This window comes from Phoxinus phoxinus, assembly GCF_949152265.1.
Source record: "Phoxinus phoxinus genome assembly, chromosome: 2".
In the NCBI taxonomy this organism is placed as follows: domain Eukaryota; kingdom Metazoa; phylum Chordata; class Actinopteri; order Cypriniformes; family Leuciscidae; genus Phoxinus; species Phoxinus phoxinus.
The window spans coordinates 46,827,783-46,844,551 of NC_136877.1; the positions used below are offsets into that span (position 1 = coordinate 46,827,783).

The 16,769-nt window shown below is 38.9% G+C and overlaps 1 protein-coding gene across 4 annotated transcripts in view; it reads right to left on the reverse strand.

Moving 5' to 3' along the window:
• The window catches only part of chd3 (chromodomain helicase DNA binding protein 3), a 76,645-nt gene that overhangs the window by 10,647 nt on the left and 49,229 nt on the right, over positions 1 to 16,769 (reverse strand). For 2 of the 4 annotated variants that reach the window (XM_079585609.1, XM_079585608.1), the window contains exons 35-40: positions 14,960 to 15,068; positions 13,397 to 13,529; positions 8,440 to 8,635; positions 7,449 to 7,612; positions 4,721 to 4,847; positions 254 to 538 (exon numbers count right to left, since the gene is read on the reverse strand). In XM_079585609.1, coding sequence (XP_079441735.1) covers positions 333 to 538; positions 4,721 to 4,847; positions 7,449 to 7,612; positions 8,440 to 8,635; positions 13,397 to 13,529; positions 14,960 to 15,068 — 935 coding nt within the window. In that variant the 3' untranslated portion in view covers positions 254 to 332. Of the gene's footprint in view, positions 1 to 253; positions 539 to 4,720; positions 4,848 to 7,448; positions 7,613 to 8,439; positions 8,636 to 13,396; positions 13,530 to 14,959; positions 15,069 to 16,769 lie in introns of those variants that run through there. The other 2 variants (XM_079585611.1, XM_079585610.1) reach the window with 1 other exon arrangement.

Genomic DNA, 16,769 nt, shown 5'->3' on the forward strand with positions numbered 1-16,769 from the left:
AAAGAGTGAGAGTGGAAGGGAGATAGAAAGAGAAGAGAAAAAAAAGTGCTGGAAAGAGCAGGAGTGGAAGAAAAGGTCTTTGTTTTCGTCGTCCAAGCGGCTCTCTTTTCCTTCATTTCTCGTTTTGTCTAAGTATCATTAACCATTTAGCCTAAAAAAAAAAATAAAATCTCAGGAAGTCCAGTCGCACTAGTATTTTTAGACATTCCCACCTCTTTTTCCCCCTCCCATCCCGTTTAATTTATTACCGGTTTATTGTTTTCTAGCCTTTCCGCCCCTCACATTCTACAGTCTCTTTCTTCCTCTCGTCTTCCTCTCATCGCTCTTTCGGGTCATGGTCTTTTGGGCCGTCCGTTGCGTGGCAGGTTCTCCACCGTGTTGCTGAGGCGATACTTGACGATGATGCTGTGCACGGTGGATTTGGGCATGCGGAGCTCCTGCCCAATTGACCCTTCCGACTTGCCGTCCTTCCACAGGTCCACCACCCTCTGGCGCTGCAGCACGTCATGTTCCTTGGTCTTCAGGCAGGACGGGGCTTCTGTGGAGGCAGAAAGGGGGCAGACTGTAGACACTGGGGGGTAGGGAGCGGTCACAGGTGGCACAGGTGATTTATTGGAGTGGTGAGCCGCCATAATCATTTTTTTTACATCTTTGATTAGATTTTTTATTTCTGTGTTGTTCTTTTGTTTGATTTTAGGTTATGTTTGTAATGCTTGAGAATTTATAAAAAAATAAAAATAAAAATAAATCAGTGGCACAGTATCAGTCCTCAATATTGAAAGATAAAAAACAACACATAACTGTCGGCAGTTATGCTTAAAATACCCTTCTCAACCAAAGGAAAAGCATAAAATCTTGCAGTTTTGAACCTCCCGCTCTCACAGCCACAGTCGGGACGTCCACTGAACTTTCTCAAGGTAAAAAAAAAAAAAAAAAAAAGAGATGTCAGCGGTTCGGGTGGCTTTTGCCAAAGAAATCTGTGTTGACATAATGTGTCTAAAACCTTTTGCTTCGTAAAGTTCACGACATGTAAAACGCTAAGAGTTTAAGTGGCAATGACTTAAAAAAGAAAACAAGACGTGCTCGCCAAAGTCTTTATTTCTGACAACTTTAAGAATGATCGAGAGAGAGAAGTCACAGCGTCCGCTAGGATTTCTACCGAGGTGCTCGCACTCCATTTTGTCTCTTCTCCTCCCTCTCACTTCTCCTTCTGTCTTTTAGAGAGATGTCTGACCGGGTCCAAAAAATGTCCTATTATGGAGTATACGCTAAACGGATCAACATAGTCTGTCCTTCATTTTTCTCTTTTCTTTTATATCTCTTTCTCTCTCTCTCTCTCGTTTTTTTGTTTAGTCTGGCATGCTGTTTTCATCTCGCTCCCTGGCTCGGTTTAAGCTGGGGTCACCGCAGTTGTCTCAATCAGGGACCAGAAGGTTCAAACGGGCCCCAAGCGGGGCATATTTTTAGCCAGGCGAGGGTTCAGTGTGTACAGCCTCAACAAACCCAATCAGCCTCTACACCCACCAGGATCTGAAGTCCTGGGCTATTCACTGACAGGCCGAGACTGAGAGAGAGAGAGAGAGAGAGAGAGAGAGACGGAGAGAGCGTCTAGCTCTGCCTCCAGGGGGTTTGAAAAACCGGCGTAAAGGCACGAGCACATTTGTGTTTCTTTATGGGTTTTTTTTACCCTCTTAAAAATATCTGAGTAGAAAAGCAAAAAAATGTTCCCTCGGCTGAGCGATTCCTGGCACGGCTAAAGTCCTGGATAACTGTAATGACATTTTCAGAAAAAGCACCATGGCAAGAAAATATGCCTCCCTTAGACGCTGCGGTAGAAAGATTGGTATCAGGACTCTCAATCCAGAAACCCTTCGACTCTGCACGGGCACAGACAGTCAGGACGGTGGACAGAGCTGGGCCTCGGATGGAGTAAACAGAAAACGGCAAACAAACACAACTACATTTGTTCTTCTCAGTGCTTCCTGCACACATATGCTGTTACAGAGCTAATATTGAAACAATAAACTCACTGGCAGGGCTAATCTGTTCTCTTGGACCAAAGATGGAGAACGTGAAATTATTTTGCCAAAATTCCACTGGGGGGTCCTCTCAAATTAAAATGCAATTAAATGTCCTAACCAGAATCATATTTTTGTAGAAATATGAATGTGTAAAGTGTGACTTATGTCAGTGTTTTTTTGTGTGTTTTTTTTACTAAGGACAGAATATGTGCTTTCATTTATGAACGGTAACATATTGAGCAAGGGTTTAAAGGGGTGATGAACTGAGAAATCAAAATTTCCATGAACTTTTGACATATAAGAGGTCATCATACTATAAGAATATCCTGTAAGTTTCAGAACTGAACACTTCCTTGTTAGTCCAATAAAAGCTTTTATTGACACCAGGCACCGTGAACGACAGGTTTTTAAAAGTGTTGATCTATGAGGTCAAAGGGTATCAAACCCCGCCTCCGCAGAAGAAGATCGACGCCCACTTCAACACCGCCTGTTTAGCCCCGCCCACCGATTCACACTTTACATGAAACTCATTATAATATGCAAAGCTGTTATCCAATCACAGCAGTGGGCGTTTACTTCATAGTCTTCAATGCGGCACGGCCATAAAAACCGAGTGTTTCAGGAGCTAGGCTCGAAACCAGGGTAGATAATAGCCTATTACTTATTCATTTGATGTTTTTGAATGTAAAAAACAAGCGAACGTCATAAAATGACCTCAGACAACAACAGAAAAAAAATTCAAAAGCTAGTTCATGACCTCTTTATATTTGTAGCTATGTTTTATGATTTAAAACATATATATACTAAATTAAATCTGTGGAATACAAATCATTCCAGGTTTATTGGAAGTTTAGTCACTGAATCAATCTTTTTAAAGGAACAAATGCTGCATCTTCAAAGTGCTTTATAGAGACATGTCAAATCCAGCCTCTCATACACTGACCTCACAAATTATTGTGAAATGGAGCATTTGCACACCCACATATACGCCCACATAAACACAAATAGACTGAGAGAGAAAGAGTGAGAGAAAACAGTTGGGGGAAAACAGAGGGAAGTTGAATCATGTGTTGATTTTGCCACGTTAATCATGAGTAAAATCTCCATTGAGATCATTTATGCATGACTAAATCACGGCTTGCTTAGTCTCTGCAAGCATACAGGACGACCAGTGGTTATTATCGTTAGTATACTGGTAAAAACATTTTGTCAATTGAAATAAATAAGGAGACTAACTGAAATAATTTTTCACCTTATATAATATATATCTACATATTAGGTGAAAAATGTAAAATGATTTCAGTTAGTTGCCATGGCAAAAAAAATTTGTTGTTGAATTTTTTAGTTTAACCTGATACACTAAAGTTACGAAATGGAAATAAATAGATTAAATAAATGTATTACATTTATTTAATAAAAATAAAAATGTCAAAAGCACATACAAAGATAACAAAAAATTACTCTAAAGTAAAAATATTCATAGTAATCTATAATAGTATATAAACAATACTGAAATAACACTGCTGTAGTCCGATTCACAAACAAATGATTCATTTGAATTGATTCTTTTAATGAATCAGTTAAAACGACTCACAACATTGGTTTGAATCAGTTGAAGAATGAATTACAATCTGTGAAACAATTGCTGATAAACATCTCAGTTGCTTACTGGCTAGATGTTTACTAGACAAAGAGCAATGTGTAGGTAAAGATACACATTCACATTAGAGTTTTGCACAACAAAAAAACTGCAATTTAATTTAAAACATGTTGCAAAAATTAGCATTGTTTTGTTGGGTATGTAGTTAGACCTCATTATGGGGAATGTTGCAAAAACATAAATTCTCTTTCACTGCTAAAACTAAATTCACTGATGTTTTATGGTTTATAGTGTAATTGTTTCCCCACAAATCTGAAAATTCACACTTTACTAAAGTTACCCAGAATGCCTCTGCTCTTAAAGTTGAAGTACTACACCACACACACAAAAATGACTGCTTGCAAACAGGTTTTCAGAACACTCCCCTCCCCGTCTGCCATTGGCCGGCCAAACAGTTGGCCCCGCCCCTATCTCACGCCATTGGATGCTCAACCGTGCAGATACATGTTTTGATAGCACCACAGAGCCACAGTGTTTACACTTTTCAGCAGAATCAACCTATGAATGGCCTACTTATAACTGTCTCTGCATATTAAGCTGCGAAACGAGAATTTAACATCCAAAATCGTTCACATTTAAGGCATCTAGCAGATGCTCGAATCCAGAGCTGCATACAAGAAGCACTTTGTTTTCACATTTCGAGACTGCCATGAGCAACAGATGGCAAGCAAATCTGCCTTTCAAATTTCAACCAACCAAACAAACATGTCAATACCCCCAGCTGGTCAAAACCGATTTCAATTAGACTCTCAATTAAACTTGTTATTTAACAACTTCATAAAGTTTATGTTTAGAATTCCTAATGTCTTTTTCTACACACAGGCAGACCATTTCTAAAACCATCACAACCATTCAAATCAACCGTTAATCACTTTGTGTACAAGCACTCATGATTAATATGAGCAGTTAATCTGTTCATTAGTGCGTTTGAAAAGCCTTGATAATGGTTCAGAGTAACCCGAGTCTGAGACCACTGGAGGCCTGGTCTGGTTTTGTTTAGGTTATGGACTCTTTCTGGGGATGGATCAGCAAAACTGACCTGATATGAAGGAGCCAGGGGGCATCTGGCCGTAGTTGGCCCCAGCGAGAGTGAGAGCCGCTGAAGGTGCAGGTGTGAAGGGATGGCCGAAGTTCTGTGGCGTGGCATACGGGCCTGAAGGAATAGGCTAGATGAAGAGAGAAAGAGAGAGAAAGTGTGTATGTTATGACTCTGAGATACCAAAGGGACTTCATTTAAAGCAGGTAAAAATACAAACTTAATTCACAGATGCGTAAGATTAATTTTAAAACTGCACATTTTAATAATGCCAAGTGGCTGCAACAAATCGGAGTATTGGCATGTAGGTGGATGTGAGTGTGTGTTGCATCCCAATTTGCATTTCCTATTCTATGACGTTTTGCAGCATAAATAGTGCAAGTAGTGTTTTCACACTAGATTCTATTTTTTTCCCTTGGAATAAAGATCACGATTCTGAAAAGCTTTATTATTTTAAATATCTACAAATATTAGGTTACCAAACAAGATAGAAACAAAATAAGACATACAGTAATACTCTTTGCTTCAGTCAAATGTAAACAAATGCAGTAAACAAAAAGAATGTCACACTGAACATTCCAAATAGAATAAAGTGCACTTTAATATTGATAGGCCATTACCACTCCCACGCATGAACCTCTTCTGTCTTACAAAGTTTAAATCAATGTATTGTTTTATGTGAACGATTAGGCAGGATGTTTTTCACATCATTTTGAACAACATCCTTTAGTCAAAAGTCTTGGGAACACATATTTAGTATACGTTTTGTGGTCTTATATCAGCAACTTTCATTTTTATTTTTTTCAATAACCACGCATAAACATTATTCTCTTAAAAATACAAACATGTACATACATGTTGCTCACATATTATAGTAGCCCCGTTTGTGCTATATAGTGTGAATTTACACCTTTGGCATTAACATGTTTAGCATGTTAAAAAAGCACAAATGTCAGGGCATTTCAAAACATCCCAAGGGCCCCAAAAACACCTTGGTCCCCAGAGGGTTAAATCCCCGGATGATGCACTTAATAAACCAGGAAACCACTGAAGTGTGGAATGTTGGACAAGTCATGCATTTCTGTCAGGAACACTATTGGCAAAGACGATTGACAATTAGCATACAGTTTGGACTGGCGGTATGGTTCGGTATGGCGCAGCCTAGCATGGATAAGAGCAGGGAGAGCAGCAATAACCCCCCTTAGGGCAAACAGAACAGAACCAACATTAATGGGTTACACTTTATAATAACTGCATGCAATTAATCATTAGTAAACAGTTAAAGGATAATTCCGGTATTTAACACCTTGAGTCTATATTGTAGTTTGTTTTGGATGAACAAGAGTGGTGGACAACATTTTTTTGACAATGGTTCCTCTCTCGAGTTTTTGACTATAAAAGAATTGGCCATGGACCCATTTAACATTGGAGTCAATGGGCATGTCCGAAAATGTCATTAAAACAACCTTTAACATTAGTTTTCAAAACTGTGCAACTCACCGAGTGATTAGTGATGTTAGTTGATGTTCCAGAAACAAAAAGTGTTGCGAAATACAGTTTCTGTCGTGTTTTATTCGTCATTTTGTAAAATCCCATTGAATTCTGTTGAAGGACTGAGTGCTCGTTAATATAAATGCGCTAACGGAAACGGAAAGGGGGCTGTTTACATTTGGTCGATGTAGTCTTTTTGCTCGCTTCCGTTTCTCATAAGGCTAGCTTTTTAGGAACTTTACCGCAGTTTTTGACCGCACAAATTCTAACCATATTGAAAGACGTGACCACTGACCAGTGCAATATGAAGTTGAACTCGACTGTGACCGTGAGTGTCCCGCGAGACATAAACATCTGTTATCGCCATCAAGTGGTCGGGAGTGTGCTAACGCTTCAGATTCAAATATTGAGCGGAAGTTACACGGTTCTGAAAAAATAGTTCCACTATAGCAAAATAAACGGATTGGAATCATATATTGCGACGATATATTGTTTATAATCATCAACGAACACCACTAACCACTCGGTGAGTTTAACAGTTTTGTAAACGAACATTATTGGCTGTTTTAATGACATTTTCGGACATGCACATTGACTCCAATGTTAAATGGGTCCATGGCCAATTCTATTATAGTCAAAAACTCGAGAGAGGAACCATTGCCAAAAAAATGTTGTCCACCACTCTTGTTCATCCAAAACAAACTACAATATAGACTCAAGGTGTTAAATACCGGAATTATCCTTTAATTGATTCATTTATAAAGCATTAATAGACATTAATAAGCAGTTTATAAATACAGCTATAAATGCTTTATACTTGATTTAAAAGCATATCTATAATGTGTTTAATAATTGTATTTTCATACTTTATTAATGATCAATTTATAATTTCTAAATGAAGTATTGCATTATTTACACACCAGTTATTTAAGAGTTGTCAGTGGGTTATAAGATCACTTAGAAAGTGTCTGTGTGAGGTAATCGGAGCTGCTAACACACACAAGCTGTTGAAGCTCCGCCCCCTATGCTGGGAGCAGCAGCTCATTTGCATCACACTCAAAATGTGACATTTTTAACATGCTATATAAAATATCTGTGGGGTATTTTGAGCTAAAACTTCACATACACACTCTGGGGACATCAGAGACTTATTTTACATCTTTTAAAAAGGGCATTATACCCCCCCCCCCCCCCCCCCTTTAATGTGAATATGTATATTCATATGTGTTTGCGTGTTTACCGGCGGGGTGTGTGTCTCGTTGCCTTTGTTGGCCAGTCTGCTGAGGATGCTTCTCTCCGACATCTGCAGGCGGGCCGTGATCGGCGGGACTCGGGAGAGTGTGGCCGGGAGCCGCGTTACGTCTGCCTTCATGTCACTCAGAAGCTCCTCCAGTTGGTTAAGAACTACAAAAATGTCCATTATTACAACATGCCAAGTTGCAGAAACTAAAAGGAGCAGACAGGATTTGTTATTAAAGTTAAAAAGCCTAACCCTAACCCTAACCCACTGAAGTGTTATTGCTAAGAGACTAAATACTATTTATAAACTGTTCACTTACAACCTTTATGAAGACTTTTTTAAAATAACAACATGTACTAATAAATAAGAACAGGAACATATATCAAGAAAGTAAACAGGTAGAAAATAGAAATATAAAACACCCCAAAACTAAAATTACAACTACAAAAATACTAAGACTTAAACAGAACACTAAACATATAAAAATAACAGTTAATTGAAAATATGAATAAATACTATAATAGTTTACAGCATAAATCAAACTTGTTTTGAAACACGTATGAAAATATGCACCTTTTTATCAATATCAGCTTTAAAAACCGATCCAAGTTTCAGAAAGCGAACTAAAAGTGATACAATTGATTCTGATTGTCAAAAGTGAAGTTTACTGGCAGTTCTCTCAGCAATTGCAGGCAATCATAAGAGGGACATGCCAAGTAAACTGGTATCCAATAAATGGTTTATCGCTACAGTTTAAACAACACGTTTGAGAAAACTCCAGGACATATTAAAAGTGCCTTGTGTTCTTGAACTGTTCCCATATCAGAGCTGGCGGGAACACTGGTCCCGCTGGATCTACCCAGAAGCCCTTTATCGGACTCTCAAGACGCCAGCAAACCTTGTCTGAGTTACACACAAACATATTCCCTCTGATACATCACTTCTCATTAAAAGATATTTACGAGATAAATCACACACACTCTTTCCTTACCCTTATGCAAGACAGCATTGGCGGGTTTGTTTCCAGCAAGCGACTCCTTGCTGAGATGCTGATGTGACTCGGCTAGACATTCAACCTCGGCAAAGCGGGCGTTCAGGGCCATGGCCGGGTGAGTCGGGTCCTGGGTCATGTTGAGGTACGCAGCCCGACGCAACTGCTCCTCTATCACCAGGGCCTGCTCCAGCAACTGAGAGAAAGATGTAAAGATGTGTAAAACAACATGTATGTTTACTAAACTGGTGCTTCGGAAGTCATGAATGTATAAAAGCTGCCGGGATGCTAAATAAAGCACTGCTGCTAAAAATGATTTAAACACATCTACACTCTAAAAAATGCTGGGTTGTTTTAACCCAATTTTGGGTCAAATATGGACAAACCCAACCGTTGGATCAAAAATGCAATTTAAAAATTGAACCCAATGGCTTTTTAGAGTGTATATTATAAGCTTTCATTGATCTTTTGTCATATACAAGGTCATTGTACTATAAAAATATATTGTAAGTTTCAGAACTCAAAACTTCCTTGTTAGTCCAAAAACAGCTTTGATTGAAACCAAGCTCATTTGGTCACATTATTATGCCATAGAGCAGCAAAAGACCGCCTCTTCAGAAGAACATCAACGCTTACTACTACACCATTGCCTCTTGAGCCCCCCCACCGATTCCCACATGTCGTGTCGACGTAAATACGGGACAGACGCAAACACAGGATTACTCCAGCAACAAAACCATAGAGACATTACAAGACATTTTGCAGTGGCAGGTTGTGGAAAAACAGTCTTTGCATTGCCTTCCTTGTGATCCTCACATTAAGAAAGCTCCAGATCGGGTCAGTAAGACATGCTTCATTTTCCTCCGGATTCGTTTTTAAACAAGACACAGTTCGACACAGCTTTTCTGAGAGACTGAAAATAAAAGATGATGCAGTGGCGACTGGATCCGACAGTAAAGTTGCAACACACAAGTGTGAGTAACAGTGTTTTGACCATGTGTCACTATTGCTTTGTCTATCGTTTGAAACTTTACTGAAAACAATGAACGATTAATATAAGAACGACAGTGCGACAAACAACGTTCATTCATTCATAATTTGTTTAAATTAAACACCGTAAGTTATCCTTTGTCTACTCCAAGTACTCAAACTTTTATGTATGGCTGAATGTCACTGGTTGCCATTTTTCAACCAAGTTTTTTCAACATTTTCGTAAACATAATGGCGTTGAAAATTATTTTAAAATGCAAAACTGTTACCCAATCATAGCAGTGGGCGTTTACTTCCAAGTCTTCAATGCAACACGCCCATCAATACGGAGTGTTTCAAAGAGAGGGACAAAAACAGGATAGAAAACAGTTGTTCTGCTTAATATATTTGTGAAAACTGGGATTCTTTTGGTGAATAGAAAGTAAAAAAACAGCATTTATTTTAAATAGAAATATTTGCAACATAATAAATGTCTTTACTTTCACTTTTGATTAATTTGATGCACCCTTGCCAGAAAAAAATTAAAATAAATAAATCTTACTGACTATCAGGGCTTGACATTAACCTTTTTGCTCACCAGCTACTGTGGCTCGTGGATTTCAAAAGTGACTAGCCCCTCTGCATTTTCACCAGCCACAATTTTGACATCGATGCTATATGGAAAAACATCCATATAGATATTTTTTATCTCATAATTTTGCAGTAGGTTTATTAGGCTGCTGTCACTTTAAGACCTGATGCACGGATCCATTCATGGGCGTCAGTTTGGTTTGAAATGTGCTGGGTACAATGACGCATTCATTTGTTTTCTCTTTCGCACAGGTCATGTTTTGAAAGACGATTTCCTGTAGCTTACCTACTAATGTAAGCTCTCCAATCTACTATGCTCTCCACAGAACATAAAATATTCATTTTATTTTTCGTGTTCGCATTTATGAGGAAAAAACTGTTACGGTCGTGACAGCTCGGCACTAAAAGACTGCTTTAAAACTTTCACAGAGACCTCAAACAGAAAGCACAAAGCCTTTCTTTAAAGTGAATTTAGTTTTTTTAACCGAAAGAAACTCAGCCTACTTGCCTCACAGACCTGAGAAATATATCTATCTATTATCTACAGAACGCTTGAAATCATACTTTTAAACAGAACAATTCAAAATGAAAGAAAACTATGTAATCCGTATGAAATATGCATTTCTCTCTGCCGCGTTCACTGCGAAGATCAACATCGTCAACATCGTCACCTTGATCTTTGCAGCCGACACAGAAAACACTTGTTTATTAATAAACAATTAAAATGTCTCCTTGCTATATTTGACATATTCATAATCATTACTTTTGCCGGTTCTTTGTGACAGCTTTTAGGTGCTTTATTGGCAGCGCCACCCTTACATGTTAGATGAACGGGTCACCACTGCATCAGCACCGAAAACATGGAGATTTATTTATTTTTTTAATCCCCCCCAAAAAATCGTGATACAAACCGAATTGGGGGACAAAAATCGTGATACGAACCGAATTGTGGGTCAAAAATCGTGATACAAACCGAATTGGGGCTCAAAAATCGTGATACGAACCGAATTGTGGGTCAAAAATCGTGATACGAACCAAATTGGGGGTCAAAAATCGTGATACGAACCGAATTGTGGGTCAAAAATCGTGATACGAACCAAATTGTGGGTCAAAAATCGTGTTACAAACCGAATTGTGGGTCAAAAATCGTGATACGAACCGAATTGTGGGTCAAAAATCGTGATACGAACCAAATTGGGGGTCAAAAATCGTGATACGAACCGAATTGTGGGTCAAAAATCGTGATACGAACCAAATTGGGGGACAAAAATCGTGATACGAACCGAATTGTGGGTCAAAAATCGTGATACGAACCAAATTGGGGGTCAAAAATCGTGATACGAACCGAATTGTGGGTCAAAAATCGTGATACGAACCAAATTGGGGGACAAAAATCGTGATACGAACCGAATTGTGGGTCAAAAATCGTGAAACGAACCAAATTGTGGGTCAAAAATCGTGTAACAAACCGAATTGTGGGTCAAAAATCGTGATACGAACCGAATCGTGGGTCAAAAATCGTGATACGAACCAAATTGGGGGACAAAAATCGTGATACGAACCGAATTGTGGGTCAAAAATCGTGAAACGAACCAAATTGTGGGTCAAAAATCGTGTAACAAACCGAATTGTGGGTCAAAAATCGTGATACGAACCGAATTGTGGGTCAAAAATCGTGATACGAACCGAATCGTGGGTTTGGTGTATCGTTACAGCCCTACTAGCAACCCTAAAAAGGTGGTGGGTACAAAATGACTCAATAACGAAATCGACGCCTATGGATCCATTATACTGTTTCACATGCATTTTCTTTCTCAACATCTTACGTTCACTTAAAACATAGCTGACTGTGTTTACATGAATACTCACCAAGACCGGCATTTTGACATTGTGTGTATTTGACTGTTTAAGCGCAATAACCAGCGAAAAATAACTGAATTTAGTGCTGAGAGGCGGCTTTATGTGCTGCACTTTGGGTCTGAGCACAAAATCTGTGGGATTGAGCAAAAGTATGCACAATACGCGCAATCCCACACCGAAATTCGAGCCCTAAATCAGTGAGTGAGAGTGAGTGAGGAGAGGCGGGTTTGTGTGTAACTCTCTGTCGGAGAGATGAGAGAGAGAGAAATCGCAGCTGGTATCGTGTTTCTATTCTGTGGAAAATTAGTATTGTAAGAGTTTCAGATATTTCAGTATCGATATGTATCGAAACATTGATGTTTTTGACAACACTACATTGCACTTAGGGTACTATACGGTTATCCGGACCACACGATGGCCTACCCCTAACCCCGTCCCTAAACACTGGGGTTAAGACCAATCAGGGATACGGACTATACAAGACACACATGTGGTCCGGATAACCGTATAGTACCGCACTTAGTTTATTATTTCAGATGCCTTTATAAAAGACTACAATTGAAAAATGTAAATATACTCGATATAAAATTCAACCCGCCAATATGGCTAGTAGGAGTGACTGCGTTACACGCCACTGCTGAAATACACACGCATTTGGCGGGTGTTAATGTCAAACCCCGCTGACTATAAACATTTGAATGGTGGTGTAGCTTTTCCTTTTCATTACATCAGGTTAGCGCAAAAATAGTCTCAAAAAAAGACAAAGTGAGGAAAAGACAATGGAAAAAGGCATCATGTGTGAAAGAGGGAAGAGGCTGAGAGAGCACAAAGGGTACGTTAAAAAAAGACAAAGATTGAGAACACAGAGCTGGATCGAGGGAGAGCGAAACACGGAGGAAAATAGGTCACAAAATAAAAGGGAATTTAAGAAATTGACCAGAATTGACAGAAGAATTACGTCTGGAACGATAAACCACTCCAGTGATTTACGAGCATGAGAAAGCACCAGCTTCCAATTAAAAGAAGTTCCACTGGAATAACAGCGGCTCTCAGGTTGCTCAACGCATACGGGATTATGTAAGAGAAGAAGAGAAAGACAGAGCGAGAGAAAGAGAGCAAGGGAGGCTGAGAAAAGAAAAAGGAGGATGTAGAGAAAAGGATATGAAACATGTGATGAAAAGAAAAACAGGAAAAACAACGAGAGGCAGGGTTGTTTCACAAGAACGAGTGTCAGCATATTCAGGTTTTGTGTTTGCGACGCATCGACATGTAGAGATAAAATCTTCAGGCAGGAGTCAGACAAACAGCAGAACAAAAGGTAGAGAAAGAAGCATGCCAAAGCAAGACAAGTATCATTATCATACAAATGACTGAACAAAAGAAGCAGCTTTTCAAACAATGTCCTACCACAACGCAAGAAAAGAAACGTGTAAAATGACTACAGAAGCCACAGTAAAACGAAATTAAACTCGACCACGGATATCACAACAAACAAAAAAACTATACAAAAAAGTTATATTCTTTATTTACAGCGTACCTTAAACCGTCTGGCCAGGAACTTGTTCTTCATCTCTAAGAAGTTTCCCTTGTTGGCTTGGGTTTTGAAAGGTTCGTTGATGATGGCGAACTGAGGGTCGTTCTGAATGTCCTGCCACCGGGCATAGCCATGGCTTCAACAGGTCAAGGGTCAAACCACAATTTCAGGGTTTCTACACATCTTCCTTCTCAATTGCATACTTCCCCAGACTCAAGCTCTCTGTAGATGTCTATAGACTATATGTAACAACATAAATGGCTCATACAGCATTTTTTTTTTTTGCATTATATTTGGTATATAACAGTCATCTATTAATATTTTAATTTTCTGTCCTTTTCATTGGTTTTATCAAAGTGATAACATGCACTTAAATTATATAAGGAACCATAAGCGTTAAAAAACCTGCGTATATTAAGACATCGGTTTTGATTCTGTACAGTCTGATTGAGCCCGTTTACACCTGGGATTAAGATACGTTTTAGTCGATCGGATCACAAATAGATTAGACACTTCCCGTTCACACCTGGTGTTTTAAGCCGTCTCTTTTGTCCACTTTCAACCACTTCTGTTCTGATTTCTTCGAGGAGAGGGTCTATAGGCGTGTAAATGTGTGGGCTTTTACAGATATTAGGAGACGACGGAAAAACACACGGAGAGCATCAGCTTTAGTTTCTACTCTGACAGTCACAAGACCAGCCGAACGCTGAGTGTGTGTTAGAAATCAGGAATGATGAGAGAACATTGTGCTTGGTACGTTTTTGAGTCTTGAGTCTTCAGCCGACTAAGTTTAAACCCTGCCTGGCCAGCGCTTCCCATAATGTTACGCATTAGGTCAGTAGTGGAGAGTAGACGGTCTTTTGTGGCTGTTTGAACACATTCGATCACATGAGCATTTAGACTACGAAAGCAATCTGGCCGAATACATTTTCGACTACCTCTGGACAAGCTTAAAATGTTTTAGACCCCGTTTACACCCGTATTTAGCGTCGTCCACCCTTTATCCGATCGACCAAAACTCATCTTAATACCAGGAGTAAACAGCGCCTGAGATGATCGTTTGCTCCTTTATCTGTTGCTGGTTTGAGTGGCATACACACATTCGTTCAAAAGAGACAAACAAGTCAAGTTTATAATAAAGACAAACATGAAATTGTGTGCCTTGAATGTTCGACAACCACTAAACAATCACTAAACTTTTGTCATGAAAACACACTGCTTGTATGATACTTTTTTTTGTTGTTGAAATGTTATATTTTATAAAACTGAACCTGGAAATTTCTCAAAATCAAATACCATACTTTTCCAAACCTCGTAGGAACCCTGAGAACATTGTTTAAGTGTAAAGATCTTTATTTTCAATGAAGAAGAAAAAAACAATTTAGCTGTCTGTAGTGTTCGCTAAAGCAATATGAATGTATTTGTAGGAACTCAATCTCATTTTATTGCTTTGTTCTTCTTGGCTTTGAGCTCTAAACAAACTGTTCATTTAGCAAACGCAGTATAAATATGCATTAATGGAACTGGATTGTTTCTACGGTGACAGCAGCCTATCTCCAAGGATACCACACGATGCCTGCCAGCAGCCAGAAGTCGTGTCGCCGGTGCCAGATCTCATTGATCTTGCCTGATGAAATGGCCGCCCGCTCCTCGTTCTGCCAAAGAGTGTGAAGCTCTGTGCAAAAGAGAAAAACACGACAACACGGCCAGATATCAGTTACCATCCGTTTATACCTGCTGACGAGTAAATAAACAAAACGCAACAATCCCCCAACAACAAGGCAAGCAAGCGTATAAATCGTGCTTATCTAGCTATAAACTAAATGATTTGTGCAGAGTGCAGGCTGTATGCTTAGTGTTTGCTTGAAATGTTTTATCGACGCTGGTGAAATGTTTATAGCTACAGTAAGTATAAACCCCTTGATGTTTAGTTGTTCTCTTTTAAAGTTGTAAATTAAACTACGCAAAGTGATTTGCTTCTGGGAACTGAAACTATTTATAGCGACTGTGGCTGGGAAAAAATCGAAGAAATAATAAACCGGAGAATGACCACTAGCGTAGCTTGCTAACTAAGGGTTGTTGAGATGACAGGTGTTGGATTTGAGTATCTACTATCTGGTATTTGGGCAGAATAAAAAATAAAATAAAAAGTCGTTAAAAAATGATGGCTGATGCTGATAAGCCGATGATTTTATGGCATTTTATGAATCTCTGGGAAAAACAAACCCAAATTCAATGTTTTTCAAGTGACCATCCCCCTGATGATCTTAGTCAGGTGATGAATCATATTAGACAGTTCAGTGTGTTGGTCATTACACTCATCTTTAAAAAAAAAAAACTCAGATTTTGTAATAGGAAATGGCGCACCTACTCCTGAACTCTCCCTTTATATTCCCAATAGTCCCATTACAGTATCCACCCTCACCACACACCAATTATTCATAGTATTAGTCTGGCAGAGAAATACAGATGCATGCACTTACACAGTATCTGCACACGAAACATAAACACACGAGTGTACATTTACATACTGATTGACCATGAATATAAGCAGAATGCATGAAATCATAGGTTTTCGGATTTCAACACAAGTCATTTTTAGGAAATAATCAATGGTGAACGATGGAAAATAATCTAAGGGAAGTCTTTGTAAACCACTGACAGATGAAATCACTGCTTGCCGTTCCTGGTAAAACCGCTCAGCGGAAGCTCAGAGAAGCTGAACTGCTCCTTCACAATGTAACCACACTGTCACGTTACTCAACAACACACTGATCCTTTATCATAAAAGCACAAGCTTCCCTTTACATGAGTGAGCAGCTTTACATGATGTCGACACAATTACCTGGCGCATGTTACTGTGCTTGTTAACACTTGCCAAAAAATTAACTAGCGTGATGTACGAAGGATACGCATGGATAAAGGTCAAGATGTAGGAGTTAGAATAGAGCTATTGAACTAGCAATATGTATATCAATTATCAAATAAATATGAATATCAAAAGTGCATCTGTAAGCTGCAGGGTGTCATTGCTGTGCTATTAAAGACACCAAACAGAAATGAAAGAATGTTGTTTCTAAACACGGTCCTGTTGGCCCCTACTGGAAGATGCCATAATTGCACCATCAGAAGGAAAACAGCACCTTTCTCCATTGACGGCCTTTCAACATTAGCTGTGTAATCTGACCTTTTTTTTTTCAAGCTAAATTTTATTATATAATAGATGTTGTTGGAAGGCTCTTAAAAGCATGAAATGTTTATTTTGCCATTGACATCACAGCTCATAATAGAGTGGTCTTGCCCATACCGCAAAAAATATAGATTTTCATAGCTAACATAGATGCTCAAAAATTTATTGATATTATATTAATGTATT